This window comes from Carassius gibelio, chromosome B12 (assembly GCF_023724105.1).
Source record: "Carassius gibelio isolate Cgi1373 ecotype wild population from Czech Republic chromosome B12, carGib1.2-hapl.c, whole genome shotgun sequence".
NCBI classification, from domain to species: domain Eukaryota; kingdom Metazoa; phylum Chordata; class Actinopteri; order Cypriniformes; family Cyprinidae; genus Carassius; species Carassius gibelio.
Window position 1 is genome coordinate 5,115,052 of NC_068407.1, and position 21,273 is coordinate 5,136,324.

At 37.3% G+C, this 21,273-nt stretch overlaps 2 protein-coding genes and 1 long non-coding RNA gene across 4 annotated transcripts; 2 read left to right on the forward strand and 1 right to left on the reverse strand.

The window, feature by feature from the left end:
- Positions 1-2,967: 2,967 nt before the first annotated feature.
- Positions 2,968-11,239, forward strand: kcnj16a (potassium inwardly rectifying channel subfamily J member 16a). The gene is made up of 2 exons (XM_052570115.1): positions 2,968-3,151; positions 9,248-11,239. Exon 2 carries the CDS (start codon positions 9,259-9,261, stop codon positions 10,420-10,422), a length of 1,164 nt encoding a protein of 387 aa, XP_052426075.1. The 5' UTR covers positions 2,968-3,151; positions 9,248-9,258; the 3' UTR covers positions 10,423-11,239.
- Positions 3,163-13,964, reverse strand: LOC127968780 (uncharacterized). Of its 2 annotated transcripts, XR_008156128.1 has the most exons (3): positions 13,761-13,955; positions 9,217-9,915; positions 3,163-6,324 (listed from the first exon to the last, which is right to left on the reverse strand). It is a non-coding gene; the product is annotated as an uncharacterized LOC127968780 (long non-coding RNA). The 2 variants fall into 2 exon arrangements; XR_008156129.1 differs by lacking the exon at positions 3,163-6,324 and having other exon boundaries at positions 7,685-9,915; positions 13,761-13,964.
- A 151-nt stretch (positions 13,965-14,115) lies between these two features.
- Positions 14,116-20,853, forward strand: kcnj2a (potassium inwardly rectifying channel subfamily J member 2a). Its single transcript, XM_052571644.1, has 2 exons — positions 14,116-14,293; positions 17,047-20,853. The coding sequence occupies exon 2, from the start codon at positions 17,291-17,293 to the stop codon at positions 18,572-18,574; it is 1,284 nt and encodes a 427-aa protein (XP_052427604.1). The 5' UTR covers positions 14,116-14,293; positions 17,047-17,290; the 3' UTR covers positions 18,575-20,853.
- Positions 20,854-21,273: the final 420 nt, after the last annotated feature.

Below are 21,273 nucleotides of genomic sequence, written 5' to 3' on the forward strand. Positions count from 1 at the left end.
AGTTGCGGCAGTTAACAGCTAACTGTTAACGGCTATTCTCTTATTTTAAGTTTTCTTATGATTTCAGAAAACCTGGAATTAAGTTGGAAGTAACTGCATGGTGCTTCTATGTGCTTTTTGAAGCTTGGAAAGCAAGGGTATAAAAATTAGTAAATGAGTTTCATTTCTGGGTGATCTACTCCAATACCCGCTAAATGGACAGAAGGAAAGAGCAGATAAAGACAAAAATCCAGACCATTGGGTTTATTCGCATAGAACATACACAACCATTTACTACTTATTTGTACAATGTCATTCGAAATCTGAATGAAAATATTAGCCAACTTGGACTGCTGCATTAAGAATTATGTAAGGTCCTTCTCTAGAAGCACAGGCATAAATAAGTCTGTTTCAGGTCATCTGTGTTTCTCTTAATAGTTCACATGTGAAACAAACTAATGACCCACAGTGAACCAGGACTCACACTACCAGCCAGAGTGTTCTGTAGACAGGGTGGCCCACAGGGTCCCTGCAGTGGTACAATCGTTTGTTTGTTTGTTTGTTGCTTTGCATGAAGGAAGACATTTAAACGGGGGATGCTTTCTGAACCATTGGACACCAAATACCTTGAATAGATCGAAAGACATGCACACACTTACTCATACGCACGCACAGGCATTTTAAGACCTTAGAAGAATGAGACAAGCAGCATATCATTACTGTGTACCATGGTTACAGAGCAAACATCACACAAAACCATTGTACACTGTCGGGTTCAAATGCACTTTAATGCGGCAAAACTAACTAAAACTAACCTGATCTTATGGACCCCCATCTTTTGAACAGTAGTGTATGTATTTTTATGCTTATTACGGTATCCAGCTGTTAGGATAGCAACATGTTAACTGATTAAAACAAAGGTAAAAGCCTTGATTAACACCAACAGTGGCTACTTTGTGTCTGGAGTCAAAAGGGGAAGCATAAAGCCAGAAAACTCACAAATTATTCAGGCTAATTAAATTTTGCTTCATTGAACGCATGTGTACATCCAAGACTTTGATGACAATTCCGCCTAATGTGTAAAACAGAAAAGATCTGCAGTTAAAATATACGTGGCAAATAGTTAAAATAGAATAGAAAATCTATGGGGTATTGTGAAGAGGAAGATGCGATATGTCAGACCCAAGAATGCAGAAGAGCTGAAGGCCACTATCAGAGCAATCTGGTCTCTCATAACACCTGAGCAGTGCCACAGACTGATCGACTCCATGCCACGCCGCACTGCTGCAGTAATTCAGGCAAAAAGAGCCCCAACTAACTATTGAGTGTTGAGTTTCATTTTCATACTTTTTAGTTGGCCGAGATTTCTAAAAATCCTATCTTTGTATTGGTCTTAAGTTATATTCTAATTTTCTGAGATACTGAATTTGTAATTTTCCTTAGCAGTCACTTATAATCATCAAAATTAAAAGAAATAAACATTTGAAATATATCAGTCTGTGTGTTATGAATGAATATAATATACAAGTTTCACTTTTTGAATGGAATTAGTGAAATAAATCAACTTTTGGATGATATTCTAATTATATGACCAGCACCTACTCTAAATGAATCCAAGAGATGTATTTTTAAGAAAACACCTTATCATGAATCCAGAAATATACAGTACATGTACATTTCTAATTAGAACACTGAAAATCTATTGATCATTTTTATTTATGCCAGCATGGGAAAGTTATGGTGGCTGAACAGTAATCTCCTGTTTCCATTTCATTAAGTGTGCCTACAGCAACCTGTCCAAACTGTTTATAAGTCAAGCTAACCTATTTCTTTCTCAAGTTCAAGCAAGAAAGATATATAATGATCCTGCATTTGAAATGGGAAAAGAACAATACAAAGCGATGTGGCCTAGAGACACTTTTGTCTCATTTTAGGTGCTTTTGACTGAACACGAGAGATAAAGTTTACTCTCCTTTAAATCGGTAAACTCACTTTTTAGAGCAACTGACAGATGAAAAATATTCCTGTAAGTCATGGATTTGTCATACTCTCTCTTTCTGAGTAGTTTCAGCAGTTCTAATAGCTGGGTTTAGAATGTCTCATTCAGATCAGCCATTGTGATGACTTAGCTGTAACTCTAGACTACAAAGCTGTTCAGGTTTATGCTGTCTATGTTTACTGTGACAACATGTCCTCACTCCCGGGAGCACGTTACACGTTTTAATTTAATTCAGGCCATTTTTGTTACTTGTATTTGTGCAAACCCAAATTAAATTTGAGTTGCATGTCATTCAACTGTTCTTCTATATTTTGCGCATAGTTTACAGTGCTCTTTAACACACAACAAAAAGTGCAGGATGATTTATACGCAAAAAAGCACCATTAAATTAGTTCACACAACCCATTTGCTATATTCCAAATGCACTCAAGCAATATGCCAGAGGTATATTAATATTCATTCAATCCATTTAATATTTAGTAATAAAAAAATAAAGTCGTTATTTTTGTTTCTTCCACATACAAAAAGTATTCTTGTCGCTTCATAATGTTATGGTCGAACGGTCGAACCACTGATGGCTGATGGACTATTCTGACAATGTCTTTCATAGTTTTCTGGACCTTTACAGTGTAATTTACTTGGCAGTTAATGGGACAGTCACAGGATTTTCATCCAAAATATCTTAAATTGTGTTCCGAAGACGAACAAAGATTTTATAGGTTTGAACAACATGGGGTAAAGTGATTAATGACAAAATTTTCATTTTGTGGTGGAGTATCACTTTAAAAGAAGATATAATGTGTGCAACTTGACTTTTTGATTAACCATTCGGTATATGATAACAAAAAAAAATTTTAAATTAAAAAAATCTCTGTCTATCCTCACAGAACAAAAGAATGCTAAAGTTATCATGTGTTAAATATGCATTCATTACTTGGACTAAAACGTCTTAAGCACTTGACAGACACTGTCAAGTCGCTATGGCTTTAAGCTTGCCACACACTCAAAGAGCGCATGTGAATTTTCTCCATCATAGGTACAGGTGGGCTGGTTCTCTAGTCACACACACACTTACCCAATCCAACCTCTATAGCCATTGGAGTTTGTTTGCAGTCCTGCACTCAGGTGGAAACTTCAAAGCACGCTACACTCTCACTGCAACAGACAGAGCAGGTAGGCACCATCCTCATTCTCAGTCTGTTTATTTATTCACTAGAAATGGCAAATCACAGCTCTCCTGTGAGAAGAAATAACACTATTTGTGAGAACAATGCTTGTAGATCGTGAAAAATTACTTGAGTTAAAATGATTGTAAACCTAAATTACACAGATTCAGAGTCTTAAGTGTTAAGTTTGAATGGGTGGACACGGGGTGGACAACAATTTGAGCCTAGTCCTAAAAGATCAGTCATCCGCCTCCCAAGTCCGCCCCCCAAAAGTGAATGCTATTTCTTGTTTCCTGTTGCTGTCAGACACAGATCAGAAAAGAGGCATGTTAGAAGCGATAAACCTATTCTGCTAAGGTTTTAAGGCGTTAAAGGAAGGGCTGCGCCAGGATATGGGTGACACTCGAGCTGCTTTAGGGAGGACAAGTCTCAAGCTTTAAATGGGAGTGCAAAAGGTGTCTGAGAGAACATGCTGTAATCTATGAAAACAATGGACTCAAATGACTCAAAAGAAGTCCAATAAAATTATTTTTTCCATATAATCTGTTTCATAATTAAAGATACATTTAAATGTTATAAATTAACCAGAAATATTATTTGTCAAACATAATTAGTGATGTATGAACTGAGCCATTAAGAATTTGTTCCAAACAAAAATCCATGCTGCTCAACTTGTATATACTGTTTTAAGGAATTTTCTTGGAATGTCTAAACAGCTTGACACAGCACAAAACTCAATGTTGCATAAATATTCCATGCTAATTTGTTTCTATTAATCTTAAACTTACAAAGTGCTGTTGTCATGTATTCCAGGGACATTAAAAATGTCAACATCTCTGTTTTTGATGTGTGCTTCGGGGCAAAGATTAACGGAGCTTGGCTAACATGGTACTCACGCTAGTAATAAAGTAGCACTTTAAGCATATTGTAATGCGGAAAAGTCCTAACAAGGTGACAGCTTAGTCCTCATCTCAATTACTCTTTTGTCTCTGTGTTTTAACTAACATGTCTGTGGAAAAATTAAAGAAACCAAAGTGTACCACACCTGTAGCCTGCACGTGCCACCTTCCAAGATCCTTGCACAGATAAAAAGCTTTACATAACAGTAAACTTTGCTCAACACAGTCTGGTGCTCTGATCCACAGGAGCTTGTGAAGGAATGGGTAAAACATTAGCCAAATAAAGTGCCTCTAACTTCCTGGGAACCAAAAAATTAAAGGTCATTATGGGTGAGACAGGGCCTAGGGCAAAGAAGTTCTGCTCCCCACATAACGGGTGGTTTCGTGTGACTGAATACTGTATCTGCATTGATGTTATTTGCTTTAAGTGGGCATGTAATAGTCTTGTAAAGCCCTCAAGCAGTGCAGGAAACATAACAGAGGTAAGCTGTACTAGTTCTTTGACATTCAGAACATTGCCATATGTCCCACATGAGCAGTTTATGCATACCACCTTCCCCTTTAGCTGATCGTAAGTGAAAGAATCAATCTGAAAGAAGTAAGACACAAGCGTCCATTTAGAAGACCACAAATTATGAACATTTCCTGTCACACTTCTAAAGAATCTAGTATCCTTCAGCGTGATATTGACTGGGTTTCTAATTATATGTCTAAAACTTTTATATGTTCCCTGACAGTCAGATGCAGACACAATCATTGATGCAGTCACCATTTCACTATTTAGTACACAAAAAAGTTTTATCTCTGAATTACTGTGTTGGTCGGATCAAAACAAAAAACAAAGCAAAGAAAGGGCATGTTTAGCTTTCAAAGACACATACTTGTGCCACAATGATTTGATAAAACATTGGCATCCTTTACCTGACCACATGATCTTGTGCCAGTGTTTGTCTTAAGAAATGGTCATCTGAAGGACAGGGCAGAATTAGTAATTACAGAATTACTATTTTAGTATGCATTTTGTTTAAATGTTTGTGACTTTTCATTTACATTGTTTGACACAAGAAGTGGCCTTTGCAGTTTGTTTATGCTAGTGCAAGATTCAGTTTTTGAGAAGCTGGTTCTGTTTCCTCAGGAACTTGACCACCAACTGATTCATCATTATATGAAATTGTGACTGTGCATTAAAGGGATAGTTCAGCAAAAGTGAAATGTCTTATGTCATCATTTACTCATCCTCGTGGCATGGCATGACCATTTGAATGCAATTACACTGAAGAGGGACTTACGCTTTCCAGTTTAAAAAGGACACAAAAGGAGCACAGAACATTAGAAAATTAACCAGGGCATTCTTCAGAATGTTTCCCCTTTATATTCTGCAGAAGAAAGAAAGTCATGCAGGTTGAAAAGGACATGAGGGTGGGCTCATGATGACAGAATGTTTGAGGTTATCTATTTTAGCGCTCCAAACTGAAATCACCCTGGAGTTAGTACTAACTGAGTTATTTAAAGTCTTAAACATTCTTTGTGGGACACAGTACAGGGTTTATGCATTATGATTGTCATTAAGAAATACTGGGCATGATGGTTTTGATGATGTGTGTAATTTTCAACGTTCATGAAACAGATATTGATTTGTGAGCCAATCTGATGCTCTAAAATTCAAAACATGAGCTAGAAACAGACTGTAAAATTCACAAACACCGGCACAGATTTCTGTGTAAATTGCACATTTCACAAACAGTATAAGGACTGAAGCAATAACTATAACGGCAATTAGTTTGTGGAAATTGAGTTTTCACAGCTGCAGTTGCATTAACAAAAGAAAATCTGCACTGGGTTTTTTTTTTTCACACAAATATTGGAGAAAAAACCACAGGGCCTCTTTCTGTTTGTATCCAATAGTTCACGAGAAAAGATAACTGGATGATACTTTGACTATTTCACATGATTACAGAAATATCAATCCATAATCTGGCAAAAACATGCATGGCTCTGTGTCCAGAGGAAATGAACACCAGTTCAGCCAGTTAGCTTAGTGGAACCTGCTGCCCAGCATGGCTGGGTGGGAGTAGCAATAAGTGGACAAGATGCTTAGTGGTTTGGCTGAAAAAAAATTGTCTACTGCCAGAGGTTCTCCCAATGGGAAGCTTCCATTTCCTTTTCATTTACCTTCTCAAGGCGCTGCAGTTCAGAGATGCTTCCTTTAATGGTTAATGGAAGAAAGCGCAGGCCTCAACCCAGACAACAGCTATTGCTATCCTGGCTGAGCCCACTCATTCTGCAGAAAGAAAACACAGACCTCTTTATCAATGTGGAAATCAGCAAGTATTTTCTGAAGAACAAATATAATTTAAGGAATACTTTACCAAAAAAGAATATTCTGTGGTCATTTACTTATCCTTATCTTGGTCCGAACCCATAAGACCCATTTGACTTTTACAATTGTGAAACACATAGATTTTCTGAATAATATCCTAGTCACTAATTTAATTACAATACATTTGGTCTAAAGCTTTAAAACTTCCAAAAAATATGCAAAAACAAGTCATATCATTAATATCATCACACAGTTGTATGAGAAATGTGCCAAAAAGTACACAACTAGTTTTTGGTGAGCTACTTCATAAAGAGGAGTCAACTTGACCAAAATGTACATATTTGCTGGAACCACAGGAAACAAATCACATTCCTAAAACTTAAAAGCTAAACATTGGCAATGTGAAGAACCCCTTGTACTTCCGTAATTTAAAGTATATGTGAGTGAAAGTAGATATTCATCAATACAAAAGTTGTAGGTTAAGACTTTATGATATCCATCAGGAGCTGATTATATGTTTTAAATAACATACAAAAATCTTTAATTTTAAATTGGCAATTTAAATGTAAATTTCCACACCCCTCTTTTTGAAAGCTTCACAGTAGTAAATTTCAAAATTAGTGAAAGTGAGACAACACATTAAATGATGAATAAACAGCACAAGATTAAAATGGCACCCAGAACTTACAGTACATTTTGTATAAGCACATGTAAGAAATGTTCAGCAACCAAAGCAAAACTTATCAATAGAAAGGAATTTAAAAGGCAACTGAGAATGGAAGATACAGTATTAGATTTCTCTATGCACAACTGCTACACAATGCGGTTATGTTTCTAAGAATCCCACAAACTGAAAAGATTACAATGGTTTGTAGCAATGAGGATTGCATCTCCAGGCAACCAATCTATTATGATAAACTGTATTGACACTGGGCAAAGGGAGCTATAAAAAAAGGAATTACCATTGATAAACATACCCAGATTTCCATCTTAAAATAGAACTGAGAAGCCAAAACGTACCAGTCAAACCAGCATCTGACAAAAATTCTGATTGAACACATGAATAAAGTTCTAACAAAAAAAAAATATCAACCTATGGGGAAAATATAGAACAATCGCTCTCTTTTTCTTTCTATTACTTTGTTATTCCCACAGTATGGACTATTTGTCGGTTCGTGTCCACAGACAAGTAACAAATATGTATTAACACTGCCTCTCATTTACAAATATAATGTGTGTGTTTTATATGCATGGGTGTTTGTGTATGCCCTCCTGTGTAAAACTGCAAACAAAAGCCTGTACATCATCCTGATCAAGAGGGGAAAGTCCACAATGGGGCGTTTATGTTTATTGTTGACGCAAACTATGTTCAAAAACAGAATAGTCTACCGTTATACACAGGCCATGAAGTGTCTAGACCTGTTCCAGAACATCTGTTTCCACAACTAAATTCTGTGCAAGCATTTAATAAGTTATAGCTAGAATTTTATTACAGGAAAAATATAGAGTAACACGTCTTGACTTGAGACAAGAGGGGAAGTCAACTGTCAGCTGTTGTCCTATTGAACTACATGCATGTAATAGGCCTACTGTATGTAGGCCTACCAGGTCTAAGCTGTAAAGCCAGATTTGATCTCTCAGTGAGAATCTTCCCTATTCTTCTCCTTCTAACACCTGGACTTTACACTTTTAAGCAGGGCACAATGTGGATTATGTCAAAAAGATCTGATCTCTGTTCTGGTCCAGCATTCCATATGGTGTCCCCAAGTTAAGCTTGTGTTAAGTCATCTTCATAAAATGGCTAAGCCACTGACCACAACCCTTTTTTTGTTCCACACATCACCACCCAGCCTAAGACATCCTTAAAGTTGGCCCTAACACAACTTGTGGTGCTTATGACCAAGAGACAAAATATGGTAGTGTTTACAAAATGTGTTCTCGTAAAGGTTTGCAAATACTACATTTAGCAGCAATATACTAAAACAAAACAAGAACAAGTTATCAAGAATAACAACCAATTCAAGCCACACTTTACAAGATATTATGATACTGATAAACCAAAACTAACAAAAAAGCCAACCTTCCTTTCTTATTAAGCCACTTTTAAGCTATTTCACAAAATATATCTAAAAACCCAAGAATAAAATAACTTCTGATTGATATTTTTTTTTTAACAAAAATCCCTTGAACTGTCAGTTGCATACAGAAGTCAGATTTCCTTGAACATACATGGAATGCATTACAATACAAATGCCACCATAACAGTAACTGTCACAAACAAGGATGTGTTTAGTGGAAATAAAACTCTGCAAAGAAATAGTACACCAAGTGCGCATCAAACCATGTTTTTGTAACTGTTTTGTGTAAGCACTGTAAAACTTATCATACATCTACAGAACTGGCAAATCCTCCAAAGGCATCATTAAGACATCTGTCAATATCCTTAATGTCCTTGTATACGGATTTATCGTATGTGATAAGACTTATGGACACCCTGAGGGACCATGCATTATTTTTTTTTCGTCTTATTTTCTCAGCATAACAAAAGTGGTTTTATCATGATCTTATGACAAAAAAAACAAACAAAAAAAAAAAAGTGTTTGTTGCTCACCATTTAAAAACAAAAAACAAACAAAAAAAACACTTAATCGGTGTCTGTCAAACCTGCTCTATAACTGTGTAGCGATCTAGTCCCCGAGTTGGCAGTAAATGAAACTGATCCCATGTTCAAGAATCATAATCACATTTTTTTTTCTTTTCTTTTTTTTCTTTGCATGAATGTAAAAATCTGTCTGTCTATTCAAGATGCAACAGTGCATGTATGTATAAAATTAAGTGCAGTATTACGGGTACCTTTGAATCTGTGCATTTCTCTCTTCTCTAGACTGAGGCAGCATGAACTCAGACACAGTACAGTATTCTGGAGTGAAGTGCAGTGACGAAAATCCTAGTGTGCTTACAGATGACGACTATAACTCTAAGAAGAAAAGATACGTAAAAAAAGATGGGAGTTGTAACATGGTTGTGCAGAACATTCCAAAGGATTGGTTTCTCTGGATCACTGACATCTTCACTACCCTGGTGGAGATCCGCTGGAGGGTCATGTTCTTGACATTTGCTCTCTCCTACATTTTATCATGGCTCTTTTTTGGAATTTTGTTCTGGATCATTGCACTGACCCACGGCGATATGAAAGACCCCAACAAAGAGCCATGTGTTTATGAGGTTCGAAGTTTTACAGCAGCATTTCTATTCTCATTAGAGACCCAGACCACCATTGGTTATGGCTTTCGGGGGATGTCAGAGAACTGTATGATTGCCATCATTGTAGTTACCATCCAAGATGTTATCAGTGTCTTCATTGACACTTTTGTCATCGGCATTGCAGTTGCCAAGATGGCATCTGCCCGTAAGAGAGCCCAAACGGTTGGATTCAGCAACTGTGCGGTGATCAGCTTACGTGACGGTCACCTATGCCTGTCATGGCGGGTCGGGGACTTCAGAAGGAACCACATGGTAGAAGGTACAGCTCATGCACAGCTGGTACGGCACCTGGCACACAGCACAGGAAAAGTTAACATTACATACAAAGACCTCAACATTGAAGAGAACAACATCATCCTGGCCATCCCAACAACTATAGTTCATAAAATCAGTCCTGGCAGTCCTCTATACAAGGTGAGCTTGAAGGACCTGAGGAAGGAGAACTTTGAGCTGGTGGTCTCTTTCACCTATACAGATGACTGCACGGGCATCCTTCACCAGACACGCACATCCTACACTTCAAGTGAGATAATGTGGGGCCAGCACTTTCAGGAGATGATCAAGGTCACCCGCAGGAACTACAGAGTGGACTACGCCCTGTTCAACCACACAGTTAAAGTCCTGGTCCCAGAATTAAGCGCAGAGGAGTATGACCTAAAGAAGTGCTCGCAACAGCCAAAACACAAACCACTCCACAAAAGTTCTCCAGCGGCAGCTGTGGAATTGGTTAATGGGAAGAGTCTTGAGGCAGAAAAAGCATCCACCAGCAGTGCTGTCCAAGAACACAAGCTATAACAGTAGACTACATTCTGACTTTGCTAAAGCACTTTTGAAATCAGGCTCTCTCGAATGGCATCACTATAAGAAATAGCCTTGCACACTTACAGTATAGTTAGATTTAGACATAAAGGTCAGTTAGAAGGAATATCTTAAAAAGCCCTTCTAACACAGACAGTATCCTAGACAGGTACTGGAATATCACATTAAATCCCTGTAGGCATTTTGGCTTTGATGAGAATCCAGTTAGAGCACTAAATTCAAAATAATACAAAAGTTTTGTTTAATTAGTATTGTGTTTTTTTTATGTATATCCATGTGGCATTAAGCAACCTTGCACAAAGCAACCTTGCACCTTGTATCACTTTATACCACTTTATCACTGATGTCACATATTTGATGGACATTACAGACTCTTCTTCTATGACCTTGAAGGTCCTTTGATATCCCGAAATGAAAAAAAGGTCCTCCCTGATTAAATCATGAACCCAAACCTTCAACCTACATAAGAGGCAAGGGATCAATTATAATGAAAGTGACGTTAACCAGACAAAACTGTGGTCAGTCAGTTTGTCTCTTTGGCATTAGTTGAGTAAATGCAGAACACTGTTCTACCTTATTTTGCAGAGTGGTTAACCTTTCCATCCAAACAACTAATAAAATCTTTTGGAAACAGAGGCCCAGTGGCAATTTTCAATATTTACACAGCATTAATCCAATTCCCTTATGGGCAATCTAACGGTTAATAAATTGATTTTCAATTATATTGTGCAATGTATGATTGTTAAAAGACCTCTCTTCCTGCAACCAAACATTTCTAAAATATTGACATGATTTTAATTAGGGCTGAAACGATTCCTCGAGTTACTCGAGTTACTCGATTACAAAAATTCCTCGAGGCAAAAACTCTGCCTCGAAGCCTCGTTAAATTCCTATGAAGCGCACTATACGCGCGGCGCAGGGATTTGATTGTGTCACACGGACCGTTTATTCACACGGACCTTTTGAATTTAGTTGGCGCGATGGCGGAGAATAGATCTATAAATAAACGGCAGAAATTGTCTAAAGTGTGGGATCATTACACACTTAATAAAGAAGAGAACAAGGTGCAGTGTCTCTACTGCAAAATAGAGCTGGCATACCACAACAGCACATCTTCCATGATTCAGCATCTGAACAGAAGACATCCACTCTGCTGTTTCACCAAGCATCGCTGAAACAAGGTAAATTAACGTAGTCTAAGCCTATTGATGTTCGCTGATTTTAATCCCATACTGCATTTGTAGCGATGTCGTGATGCGGTTTGACTAGATATGATGTTTAACTTTGATGACGTTTTAAAGTAGTAAACGTAACTATCACGTTCAATTGCAAGAGAGTATAGCCTAAAAAAAGAACCCCTTCACACACACACACACACACGTACATTTTGATGTTTGTTTTGAGATTACAGCTTATTATTTATAATTGTTTATAATTGTTTTATTTACATAATTTTTTTTATACATTTTATACATTGTGTACCTGTTTGGCTTGATATTTTATATTCATTTTTTGTTCTCAGGTTAACTAAACTAAATTTGCAGAAGGTGCAATCCTTTTTTTGTAATGTTGTGTATTAAGAAGACAAAAAACTAAGTTTATATTCATATTAGTTTTACAATACATGTTATACATGTTACAGTAAGTTCACTTAACTGTACATTGTTCTATAATTGTTGGCAATGCCAACTTGGCACTTAACTTTTGGAGCCAAACTTTTGGACTTGGAAATAAATACCTCTGTTGAGAAATAAAAGCCAAATGCTTGTTCATTTTACAGCCACATCATTTTTGTTATGCATTATTTGTTTTGGTTGTTCAAAAACACACACAAATCGTTTTATCCGATTACTCGATTAATCGATCGATTAAGTGCTAGATTAATCGATTACAAAAAGAATCGATAGCTGCAGCCCTAATTTTAATATAAATGTACATAATTTAATATTTGTGCTAATATATTAAATATATATATATATATATATATATATATATATATATATATATATATATATATATATATATATATCACATTTTAAAATTGTTAAACCGTACACTGATGTTATCACATTTACCACATCCAATAATTTGGCATGACAGAAAAGGTCTGGATGTCCTCTTCAAATCAGACCAGGACTCAAAACAGTGGCATGTATGGTCTCAGAGATATTAACAAAAAACATATGTCTACTACAGTGAATAAAACTGCTAGGTCCCAGGAGGTTTTCCTCGGAAAGTAAAGTCTCCAGACCTCCACCTTGTGGTTGGATGCAGTGCTGTCCAAGCATCGCCTCAAATTAGGCTGAAAGGTAAACAGAGGCTGGACAGCTCATGCACCACGTTTCACCTATAAATAGTCTGTATTATTTATAGACTTGAACAAGAAAGTAACTAAAATAAGCACTTTGCAACAGCTTCACAAATAAAAGTTTAACATGGCTCATTAGTTATGATAAGTAAGCAGTGTGTGACACGCAGCAGCCAGGAAGGGCAAAGGCCTGTGGAGCACTTACTGCTGGGTTTTCATTGGACCACTTATAAAGAGAAGGAGAAACATTCCTCTGATTGAACAATAAATGATCTTCCACAATGGTCTTGAATTACTGATTCCCAACAATACAATGCACATTAATACAATGTCATTATATAAGATGCTGGAAGCCTAACAATACCTGAATAAATTCAGAGTCGTCCTGTGGAAATGCAAACAGCGGGCCCTATACTATTTTGTGATCATATTTCATAATAGCACAACCAAGAAAAGCACATTTCCAGAATGTTTTAATTCATTGTTTTTTGTTTCACTAGCATACACATAGACAAAAGGCCACAACAGTATTTCACTTTAAATTATTTTATACAGCATTTGTTTATTGAAACAAAATATACTTAAATAATTGCCTGGAACCTGATAAATGACATTCACATTGACTTGGACCCACTATTAACAAATTAAACACAATGCTTAATTCCTATAGTATGTGTGTTGAAAAGAAACGCAACGCTACAATAAAGCACAAACTAAGCTTTACATTCCACTTTATTTCAGGAAATGGCCAATGTTCATTCTTTAACGCTTGGTAGTATTACTCATAGTTAAATATCTGAGGTCAGTGGGAGAAATACACAATTTCTTTTTTTGTATACTTCACTTTTCAGTTAGAAATTTTCCTCACTCACAAACATGGCTCGCCCACAGTCGTGCAATCACGTTGCAATTATATTTATGACTTGTAAACAGATTATGACCGAATGTTTTGTCGAAGAAACGTAAGACAGTGAGAAAAATCTTACTGTTGCTATGGTTACCTTACCTCCTCAGGCGAACGCGTTGTGTTTGTCAGCTCATTGTGACTAACTTGTAATGTCACTGTGGTGAAAAGTTTGTTTGGAAACTCTGCTGACACATATGCATACTTATGAAATAATACATACTTTTAGACACCCACAAGCTTATGTTTTGTCTTCCTTCGGGGGGATTCAAGCCTTGATTTGCAAGCAGCTGTGGCTCCGCGTTTCACTTGATCCCCAGTCTGAGAGGAAGATATATCCGCGCGTGAAACTCCCTCTCTCATCGGATTGGCGGTTTTCAGGGAGGGCGTGGCTAGCTGTTGCGTCTTGTTTAAATGGGTTTGAAGCCTAGAAGAAGCAGCACATGAGTTGCCGCACACTGCAAACAAGAGGAGAAACGTGGAGATTTCTGTTCTTATACTTCATATCAAATAATATTAATACGTTACGTGGAGAGAACAAGATCAATGAGAAGACAGTGTGGATAGTAAAACCATTCGTGGGATATTTTTTTATTTATATGACAACTTTTTCGTGTTCATTTACAAATGACTAGGTAAGGTCGCACATATATTTGCTCACATATTTTATGCAACTGTAAATAAACTCTTACTGTTTGACATGATATGAAGTGTTTTGTGCTATACATTTTAACTTCCTTCCATTGAGAATACTGTTGCTCAGATGTTACTCTTTAAGTGCACAAGAGACTTTTAGTGGAGTTATCGGTTATATTTTATTTTTGATAGCAGATACTCTAAGCATAATTTGAGACAGTTGTAATAGACATAGTAAAAGTTTATAGCAGACGCATGATATCAGATAAATAGAAAAAATCTAGGCTATTTAAAAAATTAGCATTTAATATTATTGCTGTCCAAGACAAGTGATTATTCTTACGAGTTATTGTTGACAATTTTTTCTTACTCTCATGTACATGACAGTTCAATGAAACATGAAACCTGTGTATGTTCAATATTTTATTTTTATTTTCTCTGAAGACAAATGCACAAGGTGACACAGCATGTTGAATTTCCTATTACTTTATGGATGTGGACTATTTAGTAGTCATTCAAAAGAAAGAAACTGAAAGAAAAAAAAAAGATTAAGGGAATGTCTTTTCCTCCAGCACCTGTTGACTTCTCCATATACTTCACATAAGATTTGCCTTATAAAAGGAACATATGGGGTTTTATTTGCTTTGCTGCATTCAGCACGTGAGGTTAAATATTATATTAGTCTATTATTGTTCTTAGTTGTCTATTCTATTGAACTCAATGTTGCAATGTTGCATTTGTCTAATATATTTGGAGCACAGCTGTGCTCACCAGTTGTCAGGCGTCGGTCGGCTGACAGACACGCAGGTCCCCTTTTCTGCCCTAAACACTCAGAGACTTTCAATTGGCAGCTAAATTGGTGCTTAGCTTGTTTGTCAGGCCTATGCACACAACATAGTGAAACTGTTAATGGGGATAATAGGGAAAAATGAATTTCCCTTAAATATGCAACCATATTGTAGGAGTATCAATCCTAGTTAGATCACTCAAAAGAATGTAGACTTTTATGTAACATTTTCCATTGGTCCTCACTGGTCCATGCCATCAAAATAAACAACTTTCCTAGATATAAACACTGTCATATTATGTTTCATGTAAGAAATAATGGCATCTATCAACCTGCTCTTTATCTGAATGTCTGTGGGGCCACATGTGAAAAACATGTCTACCTTTAGTAAAACTGAAAGAAAATAAACCGCTTACTTTTGTTTTAGATGGCATAAATGCCCTTGCTAGTATATATAATAAAACATAATTTCTGTTTAAATACACATTTTCCCAGATTCTTTCCATCTTACTAGCTTGCTGTCTTTTTCTCTCTCAAATCTTTTTCTGTTTTGTGCATCTGCTAAATAAGATAAAATGGGATCTTTCTTTTCAGTTATGGTTGCTAAAACATTGAGGGCAGAATAGAAGCTTTAGTGAGTAGTGTTTTAGCCCTCCCCGGGGAATTGTCACAGGGCTGTCATTATACTGCTGAGAGAGAAGATGAGGTCTCACAGGACAAGCTCTCAAGTCAACAAGCCTCGTCTCAGTCCCTGCTCTGCGCCCTACTGCAAACCAGTCTTAGCTTGTTTTTACCTTTGCTGATGTTTAAGCAATAGTTCAGAATGCTATGTACTGTACATTGATACAGTATTTGAAGAGGTTGGACACAAGAATACATATACATCAGAGTACATGCTGTTCTCTATCGACTAAATGAGTTCTCTTTCCTCGTTTGACTCTTAAAATGTCAAAAATCCTTTAGGGAACAGGTCTTATCTTATAGGGTTGCACATTCATGGAAAAGATGAGCTGTTTCAGCTTTTTACCTGGAAGACCTGTGATGACCTTTCTGTGATGATTTGTGAATATCCTGTCATTTTATTATTGTTCAGTACACTAAAAATAGATAATATGTTAAATATACAGAGGATACTGTAAAGGTTTTGAGCAGAGCTTTCAGGAACCCACTGTTGGTTATAGATGAGTTTTAGCCAATTTAAATTACTGCATAGGTAATTGACATACGTGACTGAACTAAACAAATTTCCATTCACCCATTCCCTGATTAGCACAGTATGTGAAAACGGGTATTATTAACAGTCCTGTGGGCAAGTACACTATATGGGAGAAAGCATAAACAGACATGGCATTATCAAGTGCTGTGGTGCACTGTCTTGTAAAATCTCATTGTCATTGTATTCTAGAAATACACTTTTGACTAAAATAAATTGACACAGGTGTTGGTGACTGATATTGAAATTTCCATGATGTAAAAACACAAGAAGAATAAGTGAAATTAAGAATTATCTTCCTCAAAATATGGACAATAGAACTGATTATCCATAATAAAAATAAATAAATAAATAAGTTCACATTCAAACAAGAAACTGTTTACATCATGGCCTCACTGATGACTTAAAGTCCAACTTAGGTTCTGTTATTTTGTCCGTTTCGAGGGAAGTCTTACTGGCTAACACTGCTGTTTTTTTTCCCCCTAAATCTGAAAGGAATGGTCAGGGTGCTCTAAAGTTTCAAAGTATGAGTTTTTGATTAAGCACATACCATACGATATAATCAGTGTACAAATTGATCAGTTCAAGCATGAGAATATGTGAGAATTATGTTCATCACAATTGATCTCAGAGACTCGTGCACTGTTAGATCCAAAAATTTCAATTCAGAGAATGCTCATGTTAAGAGAATGTTGAGTTTACAGTCACAGCCAATTAATCTTAACGTATATCTTGTTTCTTGTTTCTGATAGGACATTTGATCAATGATATCAGCAAAGCAGATGAGAACCAAGTGATTCTCCCATCCTTGGCCCTTCTGTCAATCAAAGGTCCCACCTGAGCAAAGAGACGCCTCCCGCGTCCGGCTCTGAACAAACCCATTTCCTTCTTGTGTTGGTCCCCGTGAGTGTTTCAAAACTGTTTCTCCAACGCTTTTTCCAGAAACTAAGACTGTTTTCCAAAGCAGAAACAGCACAGACCTCCCAGGCTGAGGTGATGGGAAGTGTGCGGGCCAACCGCTACAGCATCGTGTCATCAGAGGAGGACGGTATGAAGTTGGCCACTGCTGCGGTGCCAAATGGGTACGGTAATGGGAAGGGTAAAGTCCATACCCGTCACCAGACCCAGAGCAGGTTTGTCAAGAAAGATGGGCATTGCAATGTGCAGTTCATCAACGTCAGTGAGAAGAGCCAGCGCTACCTGGCCGACATCTTCACCACGTGCGTGGACATTCGCTGGCGATGGATGTTCGTTATCTTCTGCTTAGCCTTCCTGCTGTCGTGGCTGTTTTTTGGATGTATCTTCTGGCTGGTTGCAATATTCCATGGAGACCTGGAGAATGACGGGCCCAAGTGTGTCTCCAACGTCAGCACCTTCACGGCTGCCTTTCTCTTCTCGATCGAGACACAGACCACTATCGGCTACGGTTATCGCTATGTTACAGATGAGTGCCCCATTGCAGTGTTCATGGTTGTATTTCAGAGCATAGTTGGCTGCATCATTGATGCCTTCATTATCGGTGCTGTCATGGCTAAGATGGCAAAGCCCAAGAAGCGCAATGAGACTCTGGTGTTCAGCCACAATGCTACAGTGGCCATGAGGGACAATAAGCTGTGTCTCATGTGGCGGGTGGGCAACTTGCGCAAAAGCCACCTGGTAGAGGCCCACGTTCGAGCTCAGCTCCTTAGATCTCGCACCACAGCTGAAGGAGAGTTTATTCCTCTAGACCAGATGGACATCGACGTGGGCTTTGACAGTGGTATTGACCGCATCTTCTTGGTGTCACCGATCACCATCGTCCATGAGATAGATGAGGACAGCCCTTTCTACGACATGAGCAAACAGGAAATGGAGAACTCTGACTTTGAAATCGTTGTTATCCTGGAGGGCATGGTGGAGGCCACAGCCATGACCACCCAATGCCGCAGCTCCTACGTGGCCAGTGAGATCCTGTGGGGACACCGATTTGAGCCTGTCCTCTTCGAGGAGAAAAACTATTACAAAGTAGACTACTCTCGCTTTCACAAGACCTACGAAGTGCCCAGCACCCCCCTGTGCAGCGCGAGGGAACTTGCTGAGAAAAAATATATTCTATCCAACACTAATTCATTTTGCTATGAGAACGAGGTGGCCCTTTCAAACAAAGAGGAGAAAGAGGAAGGGACCGGGGACAGCCTGGGCCCTGGTGGGACAAACACGGACACTAGCTCAGACTCTGACCACAGCCAGGCCACTGTTCCCTTAGAACCGCGGCCTCTACGGCGGGAATCTGAAATATGACTCTGCAGAACTAGCGGAAATGTTTTACAGACACCTCTTCATACAGGCACATTGAGCTGAACTGAGCCCCCTCGGCAAGGCAGACTCAAGCTAAAGGTACAGTTATGAGGAGGAATCGACAGAGAAACTGTACAAGAGTGTTCTTACGAGTATGCATGGTTAAATAAAACACAGCATAGAGGCACTGCACAGCTAACGAAGAATGCACATCAAGAGAGCAAGAGAGCGAGAGAGAGAGAGTAACCCATAAAGGTGATACTACCTTCGTAGACCGTTGCTTCTGAATGACATGAAGCCGAGAAGATGTAACTGGTTGACAAAACTTGAAAATGAGCAGGCATGTGTCCATGCGCAGTTGTCCGATGATTTCATTGAGCCTCATGCTGCTACCAAAGTTGATAATATTGTGGAAAATTTAGATATTAAGTTCTGTCAATTGAATTGAAAAATAAAATAAATGCTTAATATTAACAATATTAAAATGAAAATAATAATAGTTCTTAGAAATAGCATTATACAAATCAGAAAAAACACAGCTAGGAGTGTTAGTCAATGTCTGTTTCATAAAAAAATCCTGGTCCTACCATCTAGATAATTATTCGATCATTCGCTCGTTTCCTTTCTATTTAAATCCACTGGCCTTTGTGTGAGGCTTCGGGTATTTCTGGAACAATCTAGGGGGCTTAGGTGTGTGACCTCTATTTGGGAATACCAACAACTTGGTGTCTGCTTAAAAAAAAAAGACATTAAGTTGGAAGTCCTCCATAGTACATTTAATTTCAGGTTATCTGAAGGGAAAAATGCACAGGAACATGCCTGTTTATTGCTATATATATATATATATATATATATATATATATATATATATATATATATATATATACACATATTGGACGAGGTCTTTAGATGAGTCAGTATCAGAATGAGAATCGCAGTCGTCAATGAGAGTGAACGTGTTAATGAATGTCTTTATACAAGTGCTGCTATGTTGCGTATTATAGAGTTTTAGACTTAAACCAAAGAGTATTCAAAGTGATCTTTCATAAAGAATGCATCAAATTCTTTTATTAGACTTAGGACAATAGGACAAGTCATGACGTGGAATAAAAAATATATATTTTTAAGTGAAAATAAATGTTTTTGTTTTTTTTGCATACGCACATACATGGTTTATTTTAATTGATTATTTTCTTATTCAAAGCCAAATGCGTTTAAGACAAAGACTATGAATAACAAAGCCCATTGGAAATAAGAGCTACAGGTTAGCCTACCTTATTTTCAAACCCTCCTTTCCATCCCATAATTTCAGTGTTACTGTAGTTTAGTGCTACAGGAGTGTTTGGGTTGGAAAATGTTGCTAGAAAACCTTTAGATTTAAGGTTCTATTTGCATGGATTACATATAGTTTAATTTACAGACTGCATGAGTGTATATTGGCTGAACGGTTTGGGTTCTGTTGGAAAGAAACAGGACAGAAAACAGAATCCACTCTCCCTTCTGACTTTAAACCTCTCTAATAATTCATTATTTCTCAATCAATTCTAACCTCTTGTCTTGCCTGACAAACTGCAATACAACCCTAATGGCTTGTTTGGCAGGTGTACCAAGGACTGGGTATGTAGACTGAGATCATGGTACTGTGATCCAATGACAATCAGAACACAGAATCTGAGCTCAGAACCGCACTTGCACACAAAATGTGCTCCTGAGATATCACTTGACGTCTGATTGTGATGTCTAACGTGTCTCCTCTCACCCTTTGCTTTTTCTTAAATACCTGAAGTAACCCAAAACAGCCACTAGAGCATGTTCTCCGGAAAGCTCTATAAAAGGAGACAATAAAATTAGGAGATATTTATTTTGTGTTAAACATACAAAAGAGTATACATTGCTATTAATGCTGTGTCATCAATAGCTTTTCTTTTTCTTTTTCTCTTGGCATGTCATTTTTCAAGAGACACTTGATGAACAGTCAAATACGCAGTGCACCTGGTTCTCACCGGGCTACTGTTGGCTCGCTTGAAGAAAATGCTCCTTTCAATGACTGTGGGTCTATAGGCAGCATTTATTTTTCTCTGTTGTAAATATCCCCATACTTTATACAGTCGTTTTTGTATCAGTCTTCCCTATTGTACTGAAAAAAAAAAACAATGGAATGTACAGATTTTTATATTATGATTAATATTATTGTTGTTCTTATTATAATTATTATTATGTAATTATTATTGTACATGCTATTTTATTTCATTTTTCAATAAAACGAGATTGAATGATCAAAAGTCACTGTGTTCCTTGGGTAACTTGGATTGGTAAGTTCTTTAGATAAACATTGGAAACACTGGAAAGACTAACCATAACACATAAAACAGATATACAGCTTGAATGTTGTAACCTACGGACAGCTGCTATAAAATTGTCTAAAACTCCTATAATAATATTTTTTAAAGACATCCTAAAAATGCATATTCTTTCAGCTATGGGTGTTTCTTCAATTTAAGGCACTTTTATTTCCCAGGGGTTGATTTTAACCTTGTTGTGTTTATTATAGAATGGTAACAATAAAACTGTCTTTTTATGTTACATTTAGAATGCCTTTATATATAAATTACCTTGTACCCTGTACCATGCCCCAATTTTCAATCTTAAAATTAATAATGCTATATATAAATAAATAAAATATGATGATTTCAGTACTTACT